Source organism: Saccopteryx leptura, chromosome 3 (assembly GCF_036850995.1).
Source record: "Saccopteryx leptura isolate mSacLep1 chromosome 3, mSacLep1_pri_phased_curated, whole genome shotgun sequence".
Lineage (NCBI taxonomy): Eukaryota > Metazoa > Chordata > Mammalia > Chiroptera > Emballonuridae > Saccopteryx > Saccopteryx leptura.
In genome coordinates this window covers 25,896,783-25,918,335 of record NC_089505.1, presented here as the reverse complement: position 1 = coordinate 25,918,335, position 21,553 = coordinate 25,896,783, and the positions used below count along the sequence as shown (strand labels likewise).

At 38.0% G+C, this 21,553-nt stretch overlaps 2 protein-coding genes and 1 non-coding gene across 11 annotated transcripts in view; 1 reads left to right on the top strand and 2 right to left on the bottom strand.

Moving 5' to 3' along the window:
- ECT2L (epithelial cell transforming 2 like) overlaps positions 1-1,143 on the top strand; it is an 82,618-nt gene extending 81,475 nt beyond the window's left edge. For all 4 annotated transcript variants that reach the window (XM_066371749.1, XM_066371748.1, XM_066371747.1 and 1 more), the window contains one exon: positions 689-1,143. In XM_066371749.1, the coding sequence (XP_066227846.1) occupies positions 689-816 (128 nt within the window). In that variant the 3' untranslated portion in view covers positions 817-1,143. The remainder of the gene's footprint in view (positions 1-688) is intronic.
- Positions 1,144-3,867: 2,724 nt separating this feature from the next.
- REPS1 (RALBP1 associated Eps domain containing 1) overlaps positions 3,868-21,553 on the bottom strand; it is a 99,992-nt gene continuing 82,306 nt past the window's right edge. For 4 of the 6 annotated variants that reach the window (XM_066373119.1, XM_066373121.1, XM_066373123.1 and 1 more), the window contains 10 exons: positions 20,475-20,562; positions 18,967-19,068; positions 16,870-16,942; positions 14,657-14,775; positions 13,771-13,835; positions 11,936-12,121; positions 10,589-10,684; positions 8,911-9,059; positions 8,056-8,161; positions 3,868-4,127 (listed from right to left, as the gene is read on the bottom strand). In XM_066373119.1, coding sequence (XP_066229216.1) covers positions 4,059-4,127; positions 8,056-8,161; positions 8,911-9,059; positions 10,589-10,684; positions 11,936-12,121; positions 13,771-13,835; positions 14,657-14,775; positions 16,870-16,942; positions 18,967-19,068; positions 20,475-20,562 — 1,053 coding nt within the window. In that variant the 3' untranslated portion in view covers positions 3,868-4,058. The remainder of the gene's footprint in view (positions 4,128-8,055; positions 8,162-8,910; positions 9,060-10,588; positions 10,685-11,935; positions 12,122-13,770; positions 13,836-14,656; positions 14,776-16,869; positions 16,943-18,966; positions 19,069-20,474; positions 20,563-21,553) is intronic. The other 2 variants (XM_066373120.1, XM_066373122.1) reach the window with 1 other exon arrangement.
- LOC136401568 (small nucleolar RNA SNORA28) lies at positions 9,283-9,406 on the bottom strand. The gene has a single exon (XR_010750594.1). It is a non-coding gene; the product is annotated as a small nucleolar RNA SNORA28 (small nucleolar RNA).

Genomic DNA, 21,553 nt, shown 5'->3' with positions numbered 1-21,553 from the left:
GGCATACATAAATTACTAAAATTCTACAGCACACCAAAATATGTATTTTTTGCCGATCTAACAACAAAAAATAGGTGTAATTCCGATTCATTCACGCCGGATGGCTATTGTATTGGCTGTTGTCATTTTCTTAAATTTGACAATCCAAAGGAAAAGAGGTCAGTGCCCCTGACTAAATAGTTAGGGAGTCCATGTTTAAAAAATTCTTGTGCCACACTGGTGTGCTGCAACACTGGTTGAACATCACTGCCCTATGTTAAAATACCATCCTGTAACCTAATAGGTAGTGGGCATTCAGCTAAATAGGTGGCTTAATTCTGTCACTGGCCCTCATGCCAAAGTTGTCTAGGTCTAGCTCTCAGCATCTCTGGCTGTATCTGTTAGTAAAGACCCTTATTGGTCCCAGTTCCTTCTGAAGTAGCCAAGGCAAAGAATTAAAGAACACTAAATCATCTATCACTCAGTCTCTATATATGCTTGCTAATTATAATACAGAGAATATTATTTTAAGATTATCACATATTTGAATTACTCAGTAATTTTAAGTTATATCCTAAACTGGATTTGTATTTGAATTCCTTTTTAGTATTCAAAGCTTATTAAAGACTTGGCCAATTCTTGAATTTTAAAACAATTTCTTCTTTGGATTACTTTCAAAGGTTAATTAGTGTACCTCATATCTTTACAGATATCAAGAATGCATTTATTCTTCAAGGTCCAGAACGTGAATGGGTTTGTGCCACAGAAGCTGAGGACGACAAGTTCCTATGGTTGTCAGTACTCCAAAATGCAATCAAAAGTGCTATGCAGAAATGAGACTGGACTTGAAAAAAGAATCAGGGCTGCCCGCTCTCCTTGGCAAAGGTAGACAACATGTATTTTCTGTTTCACGTTGAGATCCATCATGGGATGAGTTAGGGTGGCCCATAAGTTTCTTCCTAACTTCATTATGCTGTTATGTGAAATGCACAATAAAAACAAGGTGAGTCCCAAGATTTTGAACCACCTCTGTTGAAAGTTATTTTTCATGGACAGTATGTTACCTGACTGACAATACCTGACAGAACAAGCATGTTGTGTATTTAAAGTTTTGTCATAGCCCTGGCCGTTTGGCTTAGTGGTAGAGCGTCGGCCCGGAGTGTGGAAATCCCGGGTTCAATTCCCGGTCAGGTCACACAGAAGCGCCCATCTGCTTCTCCACCCTTCCCCCTCTTCTTCCTCTCTCTTCCCTTCCTGCAGCCAAGGATCCATCAGAGCAAAGTTGGCCTAGGTGCTGACGATGGCTCCATGGCCTCCGCCTCAGGCACTAGAATGGCTCTGGCCACAATGGAGCAATGGCCCAGATGAGCAGAGCACTGCCCCCGGGTGGGGATCCCAGTTGGTCACATGCGGGTGTCTGACTGCCTCCCCGCTTCTAACTTTAGAAAAATACAAAACAAAAATTTGTTTTATGCTCTAATAAAAAATAAGAAGAGTGAAAAGGATTTCTTAAATGGTCTAGAGGAATATTTTACTTTGTTGATGACCAACCATCTTTAACATTTTCGTTAAATTGATTTAAAAATATGTATAGGAAATATAAATGACAATTTACTTCAAAAACTTGTCATATATATCCATAATATAAGTGTACTCTCCCAGATAGCATTAAAAATACACCACTAAAGTACTAAAAAGTTTTCTGTAATTTTAAGTGTTCTTTGATTGCAAAATAAAATCCTTAAACCTTCCAAATGAGCTTTAAAAATCTGACATTGTTAAAAAGGCTATTCAAAGAAAAACCTTTAAAAAAAAGCATAAATAAATGGAAGCCTACCAAAACTTACCTGTAATAAAATTTTGTTGAATAAAAATAAATGGCCCTGGCCAGTTGCTCAGTGGGTAGAGCATCAGCCTGGAATATGGATGTCCCAGGTTCCATTTCCAGCTGGGCACACAGGAGAAGCGACCATCCATCAGTTTCTACTCCCTATCTCTGCTCCTTCTTCTTGCCCTCTTTCCCTCCTGTAGCCAGTGGCTCAATTGGTCTAAACATGGCCCCAGGCACTGAGGATGACCTGGTTGGTTCAAGCATGTCAGCCTCAGGCATTAAAAATAGCTCAGTGCTTGAACATCACCCCCAGAAGGGGTTGCCCAGTGGATCCCAGTTGGTGCACAAAGAAGGGAAGAAGGGAAGAGTGGGAGAGAGGGAGGAAGGGAAGGGAAGGAGAAGAAAGAAAGGGTAGGAAGAAAGGGAGAGAGAAATGACAAATGTTTCAGAAAAGAAAAAGAGCAAACTAGGTGTTGGGTAATTAATTTACAGGCCATTCTTTAAAGTCTTCATTTAATTACTTAACAAACTGAAGCATGACCTGTTAGCTACTTGGAAACTTTAGCTAATGTATGGAGTAATAATATTTTTATTTGTTAATGGAACATAAAATTTATATTAATCTAGGAAGCTATTAGTTGTCAGTTTCCTTTTTCTTCATATTCTCCTTTAAGATAATAAAATCTATTACTACACTGTAGGGTTGTGAACTAGATCTTTAAAATTTAAATTCTTGTTAAAAATTATACAAAACTTATTGTTTTATTAGTATAAAATCACACTTTTGGTTGTTATGATATTCCATGCAGCTTAACATCTATGATCCCACAGACAGAATAAACCATTAAAGAGAACATCTGTTATTAATCAGCAATGAATGCAAGTTTACAGATTTGATCAAAATGTACACACACACACACACACACACACACACACACACACACACACACACATCATACAGGCTAAAAGAAACCCTAAGACAGTTTATCATTCTGAATAGGGCACATTTCAGAAACTCCTTGTTAATAGGAAAAACCTATTGTGTACATGGCTATATAGAACAGGGGTCGGGAACCTTTTTGGCTGAAAGAACCATGAACGCCACATATTTTAAAATGTAATTTTGTAAGAGCCATACAACGACCCGTGTACCTTCCGCATTATCCAATAAAAATTAGGTGTTGTTCGGAGGACAGCTGTGATTGGCTCCAGCCACCCGCAACCACGAACATGAACGGTAGGAAATGAATGGATTGTAATACATGAGAATGTTTTATGTTTTTAACATTATTATTATTTTTATTAAAGATTTGTCTGCCAGCCAGATGCAGCCATCGGTTCCCGACACATTATATAGAACGAGTGAAAAGATAGCGGAAAGTAAACGAGAAACCCTAAGGAACTTCTATTTACTCAGAAATTTTAAAACATCCTTACATGAAAATAATTTCTGTAGAGACTGCTTTTAATTGAGTTAAGTGCATAAATCATGCAAAAAGTGGTGATGTTTGCAAGTGGAAGGTAGGTAGGTTGTTTGTGGTTTCAACACGTTCTATTCACATTAGGTTATAATTAAGAAAGGTCTGTCTTCATAGCTATTTCATGAGTTTGCTGCTGAATTAAAATCTCACACACAAATAATTAAATCACTTGTGAAACTGATCAAATTTTCCTGAAGAAAATATAGACTCTTAACCGCCAAGCTGTATGGAAAACCACATGACTTCAGAAAAATGCTGATTACCACAGAGCTTATGGTTAAAGAATGCCTTATCCAGTACCATTCTTTCAAATAAAAATATGAAATAGGAAACTCATTTTAAAGATTTTTACAAAATAAATATAGATGCTTTATGTGAAATATTTAACCTGACAAATTGAGTTTCCTTGTCTCCTTTTGCAAATATGCCTGAGATGTAAAGAGAGCCCCTCTGTAAATCAAATCAGTGTGAAGTTTTGGGCACGTAGGTCTAACGGACCAACGCTCTGTATTATCGATGCCCTGGAAGAACAAGGGTGGGCAGTGCCAACAAACACAATATACCCTCCAGGAAAAGTCATCTTGACCTTTTTATTGTTGAAATTAAAAAATAAAAGATACTTAAATACAATGGTGAACATATAGGGCAAAACAGAATCATAAAATTTAATGTTGAATTAAGCAGTGAGCTGAATGTTTCATTCTCCGAAATGGCTCGAACCCAAAACTGCTTAAAAATGGGTATGTTCACAGTTAACGGCAGTTGGCTTATAGGTGAGAGAATGGTCGGAGTTGTTCCAGTTGAACTTCCAGGGAAATTCTCTCCTCAAGAACATCCTGAAAAAGATGCAAAGCCAAGTTATGTTTCAACATATATGAAAACGAAGGCACATCTAAAAATAGCTCTGCAACAAGAAAACAATTTAAGTTTTTTAAGAAGATTAAGGGATAGTTGTTCATTTTTTAAAAAGATACTTCGCTTTAGAAATGTTTCTTTATGTAATACTAAAATATGCTGTTAAGATATTTTTCTTATTACATAAATCAGGGCAACAAAATGTTTTTTGTTTATTAGAAAAGCCAATATTGACAAATGATGGCTATTATACACGAATCCTGCAGGAAGCATACCCCCTGCAGTAACTGTAGATGAGTTAGTTAACATACAGCTAGTCTCGACTTAGGACCACGATTGGTTCCGACAGACCGGTCGTAACATGATTTGGTCCTAAGTTGAGTAGGCTATATGTACAGTACTGTGAAATGATGTTATAAAAATCTTTAAGTCATATTTCATCATAATTTTCTTTCATTATTGTTATATATAATTTTCTTTGTTCATTTTATGCCATTTGTATCATCTCTACACCATTTTGTTTCTTATTTTTACATTCGTCAGGTTTAAGTAAAACACTGCATTACCAGTACAACAGGTTTAATATTTGCAAAGACAATTTACTCTTGGTAGACATCTTGGGAGGGGTTTGATGAAAAATATCCAAGACACAAAACACAAATTGCTGTACCGAGTCTGGGATAACAGTTGAAATGGTGCACGCGGAGATGGTAGTGCTGCCGGAAGCTGGTCCGCACTGTCGTATGCCCAGCTGGGCAACGCTTACGCTGCCAGACGCGGAGCAGTCGTGGCTAGCGATTGTGGTCATAAAGTCGAATGGTCATAAGTTGCATAGGTCGTAAGTCGATCAATATTTGTACATTCTTTCCCCTAGTGATTATATCTGGTCACAGTAGCTCCTGAACCTCATTTTTAGTTTTATTTTCACAAAAGAAATGTATTTTGCAGTCAGAATTTCTAATCATTAATTCTGAGCAGTCTTATCAGATAGCCGGCAAATTCTAATTTATCTACTTTGCTTTTATTCTCCTCTGTCACACTGACAGCATTATATTTTAACCAAAACTCCCTCTTCCTATTTGGTACCATACTTTCTATTTTCTGTTCTCAGAGATGAGAAAAGTGATTCTTTTTTTTTTTTTTTTTTTTTTTTTCATTTTTCTGAAGCTGGAAACAGGGAGAGACAGTCAGACAGACTCCCGCATGCGCCAGACCGGGATTCACCCGGCACGCCCACCATGGGGCGACGCTCTGCCCACCAGGGGGCGATGCTCTGCCCATCCTGGGCGTCGCCATGTTGCGACCAGAGCCACTCTAGCGCCTGAGGCAGAGGCCACAGAGCCATCCCCAGCGCCTGGGCCATCTTTGCTCCAATGGAGCCTTGGCTGCGGGAGGGGAAGAGAGAGACAGAGAGGAAAGCGCGGCAGAGGGGTGGAGAAGCAAATGGGCGCTTCTCCTGTGTGCCCTGGCCGGGAATTGAACCCGGGTCCTCCGCACACTAGGCTGACGCTCTACCGCTGAGCCAACCGGCCAGGGCGAGAAAAGTGATTCTTAAAATGGCTCCTCTATACCTGTTTCTATGGTTTTCTTTAGTTCTTCAGAAAAACACCCACTAAAAAAAATCTTCATCTTCAGTATAGTAACAAGCTTGTCCTTAGATTTATATTTATCCTTTACAACACACAAAATCTATAATCACAGAATTACAAATATCTGCTTTGATCAAAGAATTCTACAAGAATATTATTCATTCAACAGACATTTATCAAATGCCTAAATTGATAACTGTGATTTGTAAGAAATATACCTTAGTCCAGTGGTTCTCAACCTTTCTAATGCCGTGACCCCGCAATACAGTTCCTCATGTTGCAGTGACCTCAAACCAAAAAATAATTTTGGTGGCTACTTCATAATTGTAATTTTGCTAGTTATGATTCGGAATGTAAATACCTGATATGCATTATGTATTTTCCGATGGCTTTAGGCGACCCCGCTGGGGTCGTGCCCCACAGGTTGAGAACCGCTGCCTTAGTCATTCAGATGACCAAACCATATTTTTCATATATATTTGGTCTTTATCCACAGTTCTTGGCTGAGGACTCCCAAAAACCCTAGTATTTCCCAAGCATTAGGGGACAGGGAAGAAGGTGTTTTTAGTTTTGTTAATAACTTTCAGAAAGCACCTAAAGATGTGAGCTGGTTGCCAGGAGACCCAACCAAACAATTAGAAGGTTGGAACTTTCAGTCCCACCTGCAGGATGAAGGCTAAACCATCAGCCAATGGCTAATAATCTAATCAATCAGGCCTAAGTACTGAAGCTGCCCTAAAAGCCCCAAAGGGCAGTACCCCAAAGGCCAGTCCCTGGAGACCTGAATTTGGGAGTGCATGGCGATGTGGGAGCGTGTCGTCTGCAGAGGGCGTGGAAGCTCTGGTCCCCCTTCCCACACACCTGCTGGCCCTGTTCCTTTCATAAATCACTTAAGGGACCTGTTCTGAGTTCTGTGAACATTTCTAGCAAATTAATCAAACCCAAGGAGGAGACTGTGCAAATCTGTAATTTACAGTCAGTCACAAGTACCGACTAACAACCTGGACTTGTCCAACATTCTTAGTTGGAAGAGGGTCATTGGAACCTCTGTCCACAGCTGGTTGGTCAGAAGCTCTTAACCTGTGGAATCTAGTGTCTTCTCCAGTAGACACTGTCAGAACAGCTAGTTGGTGTGGCGGCACCCCACACATTGTTGGGATTGTGTGTGGGAACCCTCAAGACCTAATGAGCTAGGTTTAAGAAACAGAGACAAGATGGTTACAAGTTCATGTAGGACAACCCAGTTTACCTCTGACGTTCTGGCCTAAGTATTAAAACACTCCCCTCTATATTCTCAAAAGTATCTTGGTTTGGACATAAATTATGCAGTTAACTTAAACAGAAATGATTATGATTTACCCTCAATGAGTTCATTTAGCAGGGCAGACAAGTGTGCCACAGACAGAAACTTCAGGACAGGGTGATAAATGCTGGATGGAGATATGAACAAAATGCTATGGGAATGCACTGACTTCATTTTACATTTCCGTGGGTTCCTTTCTATTCATCTTTGTGGTTTACAACCTTGCTGCTCAAAGTGGGCTCAATGGTCCAGAAGCATCTCCAACACCTGAAAGCTTATTAGAGATGCAGAATTCTCAGGGTCCAATCATTCTTAATATGAATCAGAATTTGTATTTAACATGACCTCAGATTAACTGTTTACACATTAAGGTTTGAGAACCATTGGCTTAAAGACATGAATGCTTAATATTGTTAAGCACAAATGATTTTGGCAGTTAATTTTTATTCATAGGGATTAAAAGAAATCATGCCTAGATTAAGTAAGAAAAAACAAACCCATTCCTCTCAAGTATAGATGACAGAAGTACACACTGTGCCTAAGCACCACTTTTATTTAAGGCTTGTCTTTTCTTTTCCACATTCAAGGTGATCTCTACATTGCCTCCCTCCCTCTTCTTCTTTAGACCTGTTTAAGTCCCTTTAATAGAATCTGAATTACATTTGATAAAAGAGTAAGTTGACAATAAATCATCTCAGAATTAAATAGCCATGCATGTAATCTTAGAGGTACCTGAGGTCACTGTATTTCTTCTCCTGTCTTTCAGTATGAAAAGTTAAGGAACATTAGAAGAATAGTGAAGCCTTATGAAGCAATCATATCAGAAATGAGTATAAAAGGTCCCTTTCGATATTAAACAACTCAAGGCATATAAAACATTTTAGATACACATTTCTCTTGCTACATGGCAGGTGCTATCCTAGTACAAGAATTACTGGATCTTCTCTTAAGTTCAAGTTCAACTCTTGATATGCTCTGAGTCTATGCAACTTCCCAAATATTCAGAAAATACATTACCTTTAATTGTTGCTGCAATTCACTATTCAATCTGGCCAAAACTGTGTTGGTTTCCTTATTGCGTCTAATTGAAGCCTGAATAGCTTTCTTATCTTTCCCAACAGACCTGAAGAGATAAAGAGAGCAATAAATAAATAAATAAATAACCTTCATTTCTTATCTTTAAATTCTCTCCATCCTACCCTGATCTAGCTCTAAACTATAGAGGTTGAGGGAGCATCTTTCGCCTTATTAGTAAAGCTTAACCTCACTTGTTAAGTTTCCGTGGTCAACCAAAAGTATCTAAGCTTCAGAAGCTTAATTGTTGTTGTTATTGTTTTAAGTCTTCTTCTGTAGAATCACCTGGTTAAGTTAGCCCAGAGCGGTCACAGACAGACTTTCTGGAATGGCCAGACAGTAAATACTTGGCTTTGGAGGCCAGATAGTTTCTGCTACAGATTCTTTGTTTTTGTTTCTTTGGTCTTTTTTTCTCTCCTCATTTTTCTCTCTCTCCTCTTCTTTACAAAAATATAAAAACCATAGCTCATGGGACTTAAAAAAACAGGTCACAGACTGAATTTTCCTGATCTAGTACAACTAGAGTTAAAATACCAGTGTTACTCTAAACTATTAAATTTTTAAAAATCTGCTGCAGGGTTGGCAATAGGGTACCAAAATACTGGAATTGAATTTAATAATAGAAAAAGTGGAAATATCCAATCTAATCATAAATAAGAAAACTCAAATAGCAGCAATTAAGAATCTTTGTTCAACTAAAGAACTAGTCCAACCATAAGTTATTTCTGTTGAGTATTTTTTAACTGCTGTGCTTTTTGTTCCTTATAATTAAATGTGTTTACGAATAGCTCTGATTACCTAGGAATAGAAGGCTGAGACGCAAGAACGCCAGCTAAGACACCTGTCTTTTGTGCATGTTCATCAGCCTCTGGCCTTAACTCATCTTCTGATTTTAATCTTCTTCGCACAGGTTTGGGTGGTGGAGCAAGTGGTGTGGTACCTTTGCTCTAGAAGACAATAACTTCATTAATAATAAGCATTTCCTGAAGAGTCATGGTTAGTCAGAACTTTGCCAACATAATTTGCTCTCCTTAAGCCACTTTTCCTTCTTTAAAACAATTTAAAGTTTGGAGCAACAGCTAACTTAAGTTACATACAATAGGAAAGGATGTTCCACTTAACATCACAATTGAGAATGTATCTAACTAGACAATTTTTTTTTTCTGGAACATTGTCTAAGTCTATATAAAGGTTTGTCTCATGGAGGAGAGAGTACCCGAATAGGTTAGACTTTGTTAGTATAGCAAGCTCAAATTGTGTCAGATAGTTTTGCATCTGCCACAGAGTGTTGCTTGCAATTAACTAGACAATTTTTAAAGGGTATTATCAGCTCCCTTGTGACCTGAATCTGACTCACACCTGTAATATTCACAGATTAAACACACTCACAAAACATGCTCAAAATATACTTGTTCAATAAAGATCAAAAGGAGTCTCCAGAAATATGCACCCATTAGCACCACAGAATTTCCTACTCAAAAATACTAAAATACATCATCTTAATGAATAAAAACCATTTATAAAGTGACAAGCTAAGAATTGTTAAAAAGTACTTCATTAAAGGTGTACAATAATTATAATTCATGAAAATGAGTGGACATTTTGTTGGAAACTGTGAATCTACCTTCAACAGAATCAAATATGGTATTTTTTGATTAACCCGAACCTGATTTGACCTGTTAATAAATAAAAAGACTTAACTGACATCCTCTTTGGTTAAAGGCTATTTTTAATTTGTTGTTATGAGTTGACAAAAACTATTAAAAACGCCATAGAACTACTAATGTAGTAAACAATAAAGTGTCCAGAAAGTAGAACGTAAGCATTTTCAGAAAAAAATGCTATCTTAAAAATTATTAGAAATGTCTGGATGGAAACAGAAAAAAAATTAGTAAAATTTTCCTCTCAAGGGGAAAATGTATTGTTATCTATAATTTACTTGAAAATGCAAACAACAGATAAGGATTGATACCGACATAAGAATAGGGAGACATGATAAAGCAAGTATAGTAAAATATTAACGGTACAATAAAGGTGTGGGTTAATCGATATTCAATGTAAAATTATTTAAACTGTTCTGTATTCTTAAAAATTTTCATAAATGTTGGGAGAAAAGTTGAAAAAGAAAACAAGGTAATATTTGACTTTAGAGGGTAGATAACTTTTCCCTATTATACTTAAAAGAAAAGCTAAATTTGACCAATAGGAAGTTCTACTTTATGTATTTAAAAGACTAATATCACATAAATTTTGCAAATTGTAACAAACAATATAGGTCATAGATTATCATCTAGAATTTTTAATAGGAAGGTCATATTCTGAGACAGACTAAATATACTACAGTTAAAGGCAGTGGAATGGGTTTGATGATCACTAATGTTATTTCTGCCATCTTTAATATCTTAAAAGTATAAACAATCTCCTATAAAGTTTTGTATGTACAAAATGATCAGTATTATAAAAGGCGTTTGCATACCACATTGGCAGGAGCACTAGCAGCTGTCTTTTCTTCAATTTTATTATCAGTTTTGGCAACTCGAAGAGAACTTGTAGAATCAGAAGCTTTTTCAACCTAGAGATGAATTATTATTATTAATATAAGTACTATACAATTATGCATAAATATATATGTAACACATCAGAGTGAAATATTTTAAAAAACAGCCATTGTTACAGTAAGGAGTCTGAGATGAAGATGAGAAGAAACCTGAGAAACCCTGTAAAATGACCCCTCTGTATACTGAAGGGTTGAGAGGGGGAGGTTAACAGATGTCAGGGCATGGGGGGGGTGCAGCCATAGAACTGTTTAGGAGGTTCGTGTGGGTGGGGGAAGAACGAGCACCAGTACCCTGTGCACAAGCGTCTCCCCTCAAGCTCTCCCCTGCCGTCATGGAGGAGCAGTCCACACCTCAGTGGCCCTGCTGCGAGACAGAGCTTACAGGTCTGAAGAAGTGGGAACCTTTGGCTGAATCATGCTAGTCAAATAAAAGTGGATTTTGGGATCTGTCAGAGGCTCAATATGGATTGAGACAATCAGAAGTAAGGGTTTACTTCTATTTTGTTGTATTTATGAGGGTGACATTGGTTAATAAAATCATAGGTTTCAGGTGAATAACTCTACAACAGACCATCTGTACACTGTACTGTGCATTCAGCACCCACGTCAAGTCTCCTTGCATCACCATTTACTGCCCTTTCGCCTCTCCTACCTCCCCTCCCCGTTCCCTTAGGTAATCATGATACTGTTTTGTCTATCTATGATGTTTTTCCAAGGTTTTGAATTCCTCTGGTCTCTCCAATTCCATATTTATATTTAGTGAGGTCAAGGACCCCTGGAGAAGTTTTTGCCACTAGAACTAAACAGTCTCCTGGAACACAGTCTGCAAAGACTACATTTTGACATCCTGTAGTCCATTCAGTCTAACTAACGTGACTTGTTCTCATACAAACTGAGTGTAGCTATGGTAACCGCAGCCTGTTGCTACATGGAAATCTTCACTAAATCACAAATAGAAACTTAGCATTAAGATGCAACCCAGAGCAGTGTGTTAGCCAGACCCAGATGGCTGTTTGTGTCTTCTCACACAGCAGCTACACCACCCAGATTCTGACACTTATTAAGCATTATACTGCATTTAGCAGGTGCCAGAGGTCAATTAAAAAAAACCAAGCAGCAATGACCTAGGGAATATAAATCCTCTCAAAGCAGCAGCAGATACTCTGCTCCCCGCTGTTCACTCGAACACCTGCTGTTAGACAGGCAATGGGGGAGATGTGGAAAGAGATTCCCCAGAGAAAACTAGATAAACCCTTAACAACTGACCGGCAAGACTTCTGGATGTTTCTCAGCTTCGTCATCTTGTTCTTCATTTACATTTGATGCAGCAAGTACTTCAAATTGGCTGAAATCTGCGAAGTTTGGTTGTTCTGGTATCTGCTGAGGTGAGGTACTAGTGTGAGTGATCAGGCCATCAGCATCCACTGGGCGATGCACTGCGGGACCAGGAGCCTACACAATGGTTCAGAACAGAGGAACATACATTATATTCATCAGTTACAAAGTAGCCTCCTTTTCTTTGAAAATATTACAAAGAGGCTCTGTTTTATAATCTGTAAATTCATGGAAGTGAGCTACAGTAACGTTTAGCTCTAAAAAACCCAGAAGTGAAATGTTAAGACACTAAAAAAAAATTAAGATATCAAACCCCTGATGAAAAAGATACTTTCACAAAATTCTTATTGCAAAGAAAGTGCATAAGGAGAGGGGAAGCTCTGGTCCTTCTGGTTCTTATTTGCATGTGGTCTCTTCTTAATTGGGGTACTGTACAAATAGTTTGCTCTTTCCATGTTTTTTTAAATGTTTCATTATCTTTCTAAAAAGGTTACTTTAAAATGTGAAAACCAGTGCTCCCAACACTCCAATGTCCTTTCCTTCCATTTGTCCTCCACTCCTTTGCCAGAGCAATCCTTCTACAATCTTCAACTGAAAAATACATTCATTGAGTTAACTACTTCTGGCCAAGCACTATAAATGTAACTGAACAAAACAAATAAGGTCCATGACCTCATAAAGCTGATTATCTACTGCAAGATGAGACATAGGTTAATAAGGAATTAAAGCAAAGTGTGAGTTTTATGACAAAGGAAGTATAGGATGCCACAGGAATAAATCAAAAGTCTCTTCCTTGCTTACCCTTTAAAAAATTTCCATCTCCTTTAAGAACAGTTCTCTCCTTCCTATAATGATATAGGTCTGCTCTGCCCCTTCTCGACCTCTTCAGTTTCCTTTGCTATCTCTCCAGCTGTACTGACCTACTTCGATTTTCCTCAAAGAACATGCCAGGCTTACCTCGCACCTATGGCTTTATGGATGCCATTCGTCTGGTTGGATGCCCTCTCCCAAAGAAATACCACTTGATCTTTCCAGTCTCTCTGTTTAAGTCTTACTTCCTTCACTTGACTTACACACCTTTTCACTGTGATTCCCTGACTTTACTAACTACTAAAAGTGAAGCTAAGCATTTCATAAGTATGTACATCTACTGTTGCACTTCTGATTGTTGTTTTTAGTTCTATCTTGCCTTCTAGTCTGGTTCTCAAGTCAAGAGACCAACTCATTGGGTTTCACAGTTTAACCCTAATAAGAATCTTTTTGATGGCACTTTAGATAAAATAAATACTGGAATATTTAATTTTCAGTATCTTTTATGATTAAGAAACCACTTTTTTTTTTAACTGCAAACACCTAACTTCATTTTAAGACTCCAACTCAAAAAAACCAAAAACCCCAAAACCAACCAAATTTTTTCCTGTAAAAGGTAGTCAGTCAATCACAGCTCCAATCCAGAACCACCTACCTTGGAGCATACAGGACACAGATGGACATCTCCTATCTCCCAATCCATTGTTCTTTTCACTAAACCCTCCTTTGTCAGGGCACTATCATTTAGTTCATTATGAAGTTTCTTTTAAAAAATAACTCAAAGCATTATTGGAATTATCTTTCAAAATAAGACTTATCTTTCCTGAATTAAGTGCTCAGTAAGAATGACAATTAGGTAGCTTCAGAGCTTCGAAATAACTGTAGACTAGAGTCAGATAACGAGCGAGCACGAGGAGTGCACTAGCAGAGGTTAGTAGGAATACGCTGGGGAATACCTGTGCGGGCTGTGGTCTTGGAGGCACTGCAGGAGGATGGGCAACAACTCCAGCCTGTTGCTGTCCTGCGTGAACATACAAGTCCTCTTTTTAGTAACTATGTAACAGAACAGGTTGAATGAATGTGATCAAATGATAAAGATTCCTAAGACAGTCTGGCAAGTACTGGAAAGCACATATCATCTTGTATACCTGTGTAGATGCGGCCTAATGGCTGATCTCGTGGCCTTTTCTCAGAACTCATTTCTTCTGCTGACTGCACAGGGCACTCTTGATGTCTCCTCCTTGTTCCAATTCTCTACATTCTTGGTTTTCTTCCCATATTCTGACTGATCTTGAGCTAACAAGTATGAGGACTTCCAATTTCTTAATTAATACTTCACTCTCCCATTTCTATGTATGATTCTCAAATAATACATCGGTCTTTCTTAGCTCACAAATCTAGTGGCCTGGTGATCATTTCTCCTTTACTCATCATTCCAAACTCAAAATGTCCAAATAGGACATCATTACCCAGTGTTCTAACTTTTCTATTTGGAGAAAAATACAGATAATGACCAGCTATATAAAAATTAGAATTCTGGAGTAAGCTATGGCTCCTATCTCTTTTGTCAGCTAACTTAAGACTTATTAGTCTTACCATCTTGATATCACATTGTTCTTTTAAAATTCCTTGTGGTATCTCTCAGGTTCCCATCTTTATCACTCTCAAATTCAAACACATTTCAGATAGTCATTAAGGAAAAATTTTTCTCTGATCTGATACTTTTTAAATTGAATTTTTTCTTCAGATAAATATAAAAAAATACATGCCGAGAAAATAAAATGTGTGTATTCTTAACTGTAAAATCTAATGATAATGTATGATGGTTCTCTAAACCCCTACCTGTGGTGACTGTAAAGGTCCGATTCATATCTAAAGATGATGATCTAGAATGCGAGGGCTGCGGCCTCGGAGGGGGAGGGGGCGGTGCAGTGCTATCAGGTGACGTTCCCGAATGGGACCTGCAAAATTCACCGCGTTACAGTTGGTCACACTGCCAATCTGGAGCTGTTTTCTTTCTAAGCATTCAAACTTGGCTAAGCAGCAAAGGCTATTTTCTTAAGTAGGTATACAAGTATTACAATGAATAAAGACTACTATTTATGATGTGCATTAAACAAGTGGTTACTTAATGTGGCAAATCTTTTTTATAAAGTATAATTTTGTATTTAACAAAATTTTTAAAAATTTGAAAAGAAAGTTACTAACAAGAATTCAAGGTAGACTGCGAAACTAGCATAATGTTTTCATTCAATTAAAGGTAATATTAATCTGAAATCCAAGAGTTTACAGTTGTTCATATGAAAAATAATACAATAATTAATAAATAATAATACAAGAATAAACTGTTTTGGCCTTGGCTGGTTGGCTCAGTGGTTGAGTGCTGGCCCGGTATGTGGAAGTCCCGGGTTCAATTCCCAGTCAGGGCACACAGGAGGGGTGAACATCTGTTTCTCTACCCCTCCATCACTCTCTCTCTCCCTCTCTTCCGTTCCCGCAGCCATGGCTCAAATGGTTGAAGCAAAGTTGGCCCTGGGCACTGAGGACAGCTCCATAGCCTTGGCCTCCGGTGCTAATAGTTCATTGCTGAGCAACAGAGCGGTAGCCCAGATAGGCAGAGCATCATCCCATAGGGGCTTTCAGGTGGATCCCAATCGGGGCACATGCAGGAATCTGTCTCTGCTCTTTGCCTCTCACTTAATTAAAAAAAAAAAAGAATAAACTTTCATGTACTCACAACTGTAAACCTACTTTTGCCCACTTCAGTATTGATTTTCTAAAGAGAAACTCTTAATTTCAGATATGAATAACTTTCAACTTAGTTAAGGGTGGAGTTTAGTAAGTTGAGGTAGAATCACACTTAGCTACCTGCAGTTCCCATTCCTGTGTTACCACAGTTCATCCCATTTTAGAGGTGACTAGACTCATGCTCAGCTCACCCTAGAGATGCACTTACTTGCCACCAAAATTTTCTATATTCTGAAAAGAGTCTCATGGACTCAGACAATCTGATCTTCACTTACAGGGATAAAAAGCAGAATAAAATCCAAGATGACAGAATTCTAAGAAACACAGGAAGAACTACATGACTCTAAGCTCTTTGGTGATTTATTTCATTTTTATTGATTTGAAAGAGAGAGAGAGAAAGAGAGAGAGGGAAGAGACAGATGAGAAGCATCAACTCACAGTTGCTTCACTTTAGTTGTTCACTGACTCTTTCTCCTATGTGCCTTGACTGGAGGTTCCAGCCGAGCCAATGACCCCTTGCTCAAGCCAGTGACCTTGGGCTTAAGCCAGTAACTTTTGGGCTCAAGCCGGCAACCCAGTGCTCAAACTAGTGACCTTGGGCTTAAGCCAATGATCTCAGCACCGCAGATCAATGATCTATTTACTGTGCCACCACCGGTCAGGCTCTTTGGCCATTCTATACTCCTAGCCTCTTTCCATATCCTCCAGGCAGGTGGGAAACGGATACTTACCACATGTCAGAAGCGAGAGGAGGAAGATGCTTCTGTCCTGCACACAGTTACATGTGGATAACAGAGCCCTTGGAGACAAACCCTGGCCACCCTTACTCAATCTTATACCCTTTTTGCTCGTGCCTGGAAAGTTCTATGTAACACAGCTCTTCAGGGTCAGTGGGTATAGCCCAACAACCAGACTGGGATTATGGATAGCATTTTAAAACACAGAATTCTTTTGGTACTTGCCCTAATGCTCTAAGAGTAAACCTACACGTTTATTACTTAGGCTCTCATTACTTACCTAAATAAAGGGCTGTATTAAATTGCTACTGCAAAGAAGTTATCAGCCCTTCATAAAGCTTCCACAGAATGCCATGAGACAATAAGGGCCCATCTGTTTTCTATTCAAGGTGGAGAGAATCAAAACTGCTTCCCCCCTTTTACATAAACCAATAGGTAACCTAATAGCCTTCAGAGAAGTGAAAAACTAATGGGCAGAGAAAAATATGTAATTTACACTTGGTCTTAAATAATCTTAAATATTAACTGTAGCAAGATATTTTAATGCTTTTTATTGACAAAAATACTGACCTTTGACGAGTTACATTGTTCCCGATTTGCTCTGGGTCTGAAGTAAAAGAGTCTGAACTACTGTAACCATCTGCTGATAAATGGAATATATCCTACTTAATAATAATAATTTCTTCACTTTTACTCTATATGCCCCAAACAATTATAACTGAATTACTGTTTCAAATCAGATATTCAAACACTAGCAGGTTAACAATTCATCCCATTGTTATTATAAAAAAGTAAATGTAAATCAAATAATGGCCTATTTATACAACAAAATACTATGCATATAGAATAACTTATAATCTAGAAAAGCTAACATTTAATAGCAAAGATATTCAAAATAAGTCACATGAAGAAAGTTCACTAATTAGTACATACAATTTCATTTTATATAAAAATATAGCATATGCATAGAATGATTAAGGTTGACAATGAGTGTTAATCATGGTTATTTGTAAAATAGTGAGATTATAAGAAATGTCTTATTTGTATTCCTTTTCTACAATAAGTGTTGAATTCTGTCATTAAAAGAATCATCTTTAAAGAGCAAATTAGAAATATTTAAAGAAAACACTTAGAAATTTAACGTGAAAAGTTAAAAATTTCACAAGGGAATAAAATGTGCTTAGTCAATAATAAAGTTTATGAAATTAGCCAGATGCCCTTAATTTTTCATCTGAGGAAATCATTATCAATTTCCTCAAAGTCTTTTGAAGGAGTAGAGAATCCAGAAGTAGATGATGGTTGTGACAAAATAAAAAAATTTTTAAATAGGGACAATATAAAGGAGTCCTACCTATATAATATACTGTCCAAAGTTATAAATTGAAAGGACTAGTTATTTGGTTTTCTTTCATTTCAAAATGTATCACTTTCCTTTTTCTTGTCAAATCACTCATCTAGTTGGTACAAGAGCGATGCTAAAGCTAACATACAATACTTTCATTTGGATGTTCTAATAGGCATTTCAAACTTAAGATGTCCAAATCTGCACTCCTCCTCTTCCCCCACAAACCTGCTCATATCACAGTCATCCTTAGTTCCCAGTTGCTCAGACCAACATCCTCTGAACCACACTTGACTCTTCTCTGGCACATCCTATATCATACAGGTAAACAAATCCTGTTTTTTTCCTGCCATAATCTGACCATTCTCAGCATGTCTACTGATGCCAGGCCAATCAATCACTTTCGCTTGCCTGCACTATTAAAACTGTTTCCTAAATGATCTCTCCTGTTTGGCTCTTGCCTTTGGTCCACTACCAACAGCAGCCAAAGCGATCCTGTTAAAAAACGTCAGACCATGTCACTTCTCCATTCAAAACCCTCTGATGACTTTTCATCTCACTCAGTGAGAGTCAGTCTTGACTTACTACTCCCATTACTATTCTACCATCTACCTCTGCCTGCTAAGTGTGCTAACTAGTTCTATTCCAGGTGTTTGCTTGCTCTTCCCAGCAGCGGTAAGGCATGTTTCCTAACGGAAGGCTTCACATTTGTTGTTCCTGCCTGCCAGAATGGCTTTCCTTCAGAAATTCACAGAGCCGAATCCCCTCCACTCCTTTAAATTCCCTCCATTCCAAATCTCAGCTTTTGTTAAGGCCTTCTGTACCTAATTTGAAACGTCACTCCCCTTCCCCGTTCCAGCTTTATTTTCATCCAGGGTATTAATCACCTCCTAGGGTATGAGTTATTCCCCCTCCCCTATGTAATGTAAGCTCCAAAAGACACAGATATTTTTTGTTTACTGCTGAATCCCAAGTGTCTACAACAGAGCCGGGCAGACGGTAGGTACTCGATTAACATTGGCTCGAATAACATTGGAGAATATATACATCATTTCCTGTGAGAAGGAAAAGAACTAGCAGGGAAGAGCCGTGGACTGAATCTGGCTTCTGAGAGAAATGGCAAACAGGAGGCCTGCCTTGAAGCAGGTTTGGGCAGCAGTGGGGAATCCTTTATTCATACAGCAGATAGGTGTTTAAAAGGGTTGACTATTTTCTACTTCATTCAGTGAAGACAACATTAAATGGCTATACATTTGCAATATTCAGGCTCTAACTCCAGGCTTAATAAACTTCTACTGAAAGATGTGATGCTGTCTTTTACTTACCTACAGTATTTCCAGAAGCAAATTTCACTGATGAATTTATCTTATTTTCTTCTGAAAGGTCAGATGTTTTCACAAGTAATGGGCTAGTGGGATTAGTATGATCTAGTAGAGAATTAATAAGTAAAAATACAAGATATATGTACCTGAATTAATAAATTCACAAACCTCAGAGTACATGATAAGACTTCATTTATTTTTTATTTTATTTTATTTATTCATTTTTAGAGAGGAGAGAGACAGAGGAGAGAGAGACAGAGAGAGAGAGAAGGGGGAGGAGCTGGAAGCATCAACTCCCATATGTGCCTTGAACCAGGCAAGCCCAGGGTTTCGAACCAGCGACCTCAGCATTTCCAGGTCGACGCTTTATCCACTGCGCCACCACAGGTCAGGCAAGACTTCATTTAGATACCACAAAGTGCCCTGGCTGGTTGGCTCAGTGGTAGAGCGTCGGCCTGGCGTGCAGAAATCCCGGGTTCGATTCCCGGTCAGGGTACACAGGAGAGGTGCCCATCTGCTTCTCCACTCCTCCCCCTCTCCTTCCTCTCTCTCTCTCTCTTCCCCTCCCGCAGCCAAGGCTCCATTGGAGCAAAGATGGCCCGGGCGCTGGGGATGGCTCTGTGGCCTCTGCCTCAGGCGCTAGAGTGGCTCTGGTCGCAGCATAGCGATGCCCAGGATGGGCAGAGCATCGCCCCCTGGTGGGCAGAGCGTCGCCCCTGGTGGGCGTGCCGGGTGGATCCCGGTTGGGTGCATGCGGGAGTCTGTCTGACTGTCTCTCCCCGTTTCCAGCTTCAGAAAAATACAAAAAAAAAAAAAAAAAAAAATAGATACAACAAAGTAACAGATAAATCCACGAGACATAGACAAAATAATATTTTTAATAAAAACAAACATAAACCTATTTATATAGATTCTGTTTTCAGCATAATAGAAGATATATAATATAAAAAAGTCAATCTGCATGTTCACACCTTGTTAATTTTATCCTTTTAGGGCAATTACTTAAACAAAATACCACACAAATGGCTGTAAATAAGTAATTTATGAAGTTAACTTATATAGGGATAAATCTATCTTTGAGAAATTCTAACTATAAATATAACATTTAATCTAAAATGAGAAGAAAACTCAGGAGTTTAAGCAAAGGAATTTCAAAGCCAAAATTTAACAAATGCCTCTTCAGTTACAACTCTAACATACTTAAAATGTAAATTCACCAAACTAATCATAAAAACATATAAAAAAAGTATTTAAAAAGTTGCATTTTCCAAATGTTCTTATTTAAAAATTTTATAATTTAAATTCAATAATTTATTTTTAAAAACTGTAACTTAAACTAACACATACATAAAAGCACACACATATGTGTATAACTGTAGAAAATGCTGTGTTAAGAAATAAGCAATTATGGAAGAAATCTGAACCCTGATAGAACAGTTCATCGTGTACTTTATTTTAGCTGCTAACCTAAAACATATGAGCCTCCAACACAGCCCAGCCCGCCTCCTTACCACTGCCAGTCCTCTTGAGTTCCATTTCCTGCATGTGGATTTTGCTTGGAGTCATACGAATGGGAACTGGATGAACAATAGCAGTATCCTAGACACAAAAGAAAGGAAATACAGAATTTGTATTAAAAATGCCAAGCTGATGCCATAAACTAATAAAAATGAGCAACACTTTAAAATGAGCTAGACCTTCTTATTCACACTAAGGCAAGCAAAAAAATTAATTTTTAAATTAAAAGTTCTATTATATGTAAAAACTCAAGTTCACTATACATGCTTAATAATCTGATTTCTTTGATTAAAATATATTTTAACTTTTGAGTAAAGATTTGAATTAAAAAATGACCTTATAAAAAATACAGTTTAAGACACTATTCAAAGGCAAAGTGTGAAATGATCTGATATAATCATACAAATCAGAACCTCTCAGGTTCAAGTGAACTAAATCGTTTTATGAGAACCCAAAACTAAGTAACGGACTACACTCATTTTCAGGAAACTGATCAGGAAAAATTGACACTTTTCTTTTTCATATATAAAACAAAGTTAATGAGATCTTGCTAATACTATAACAGTTGGCATATTTCCATAGATTAGGTCTATAGAACTTTAAAATGTAGCATAAATCTTCTACCAAGGAATCTGTTTTTTTAAGAGGGATAAGTAACTCCTAAGATTCTAATACTTTTCTTAAACCTTTTCAAGGTTCATTATAGTCTGATATTCCTAAACTTCATTAAGTGGCAAGTCTAGTTAGAAGAGCAAAGAACTGGTAGAATAGGCCTTTGAAAAGAATGGAAGAGTAAGGCAAGGAAGAGAGGAGGAAAGTAACAGGCAGCCTCTTGGAAAGGAAAGGAAAAGAGGAAGACTGAGTACCAGGGAAACCTGACCCTGGGAGCAGAGGTCTCCGGGGAGGAACTAGAATAGGATTAAGCACCAGAATTGGCGTAGTAGCAGACCAGCTGAAAACCACTGCTGGGGGCTCAGCTCCTTCTCTGAGGAGTATTTTGTGTGTGCTGCTGCTAAACACAGAACACAAAATACTTAAATTTCGAATACCCAGTAATGCGTTAAGTTTACCA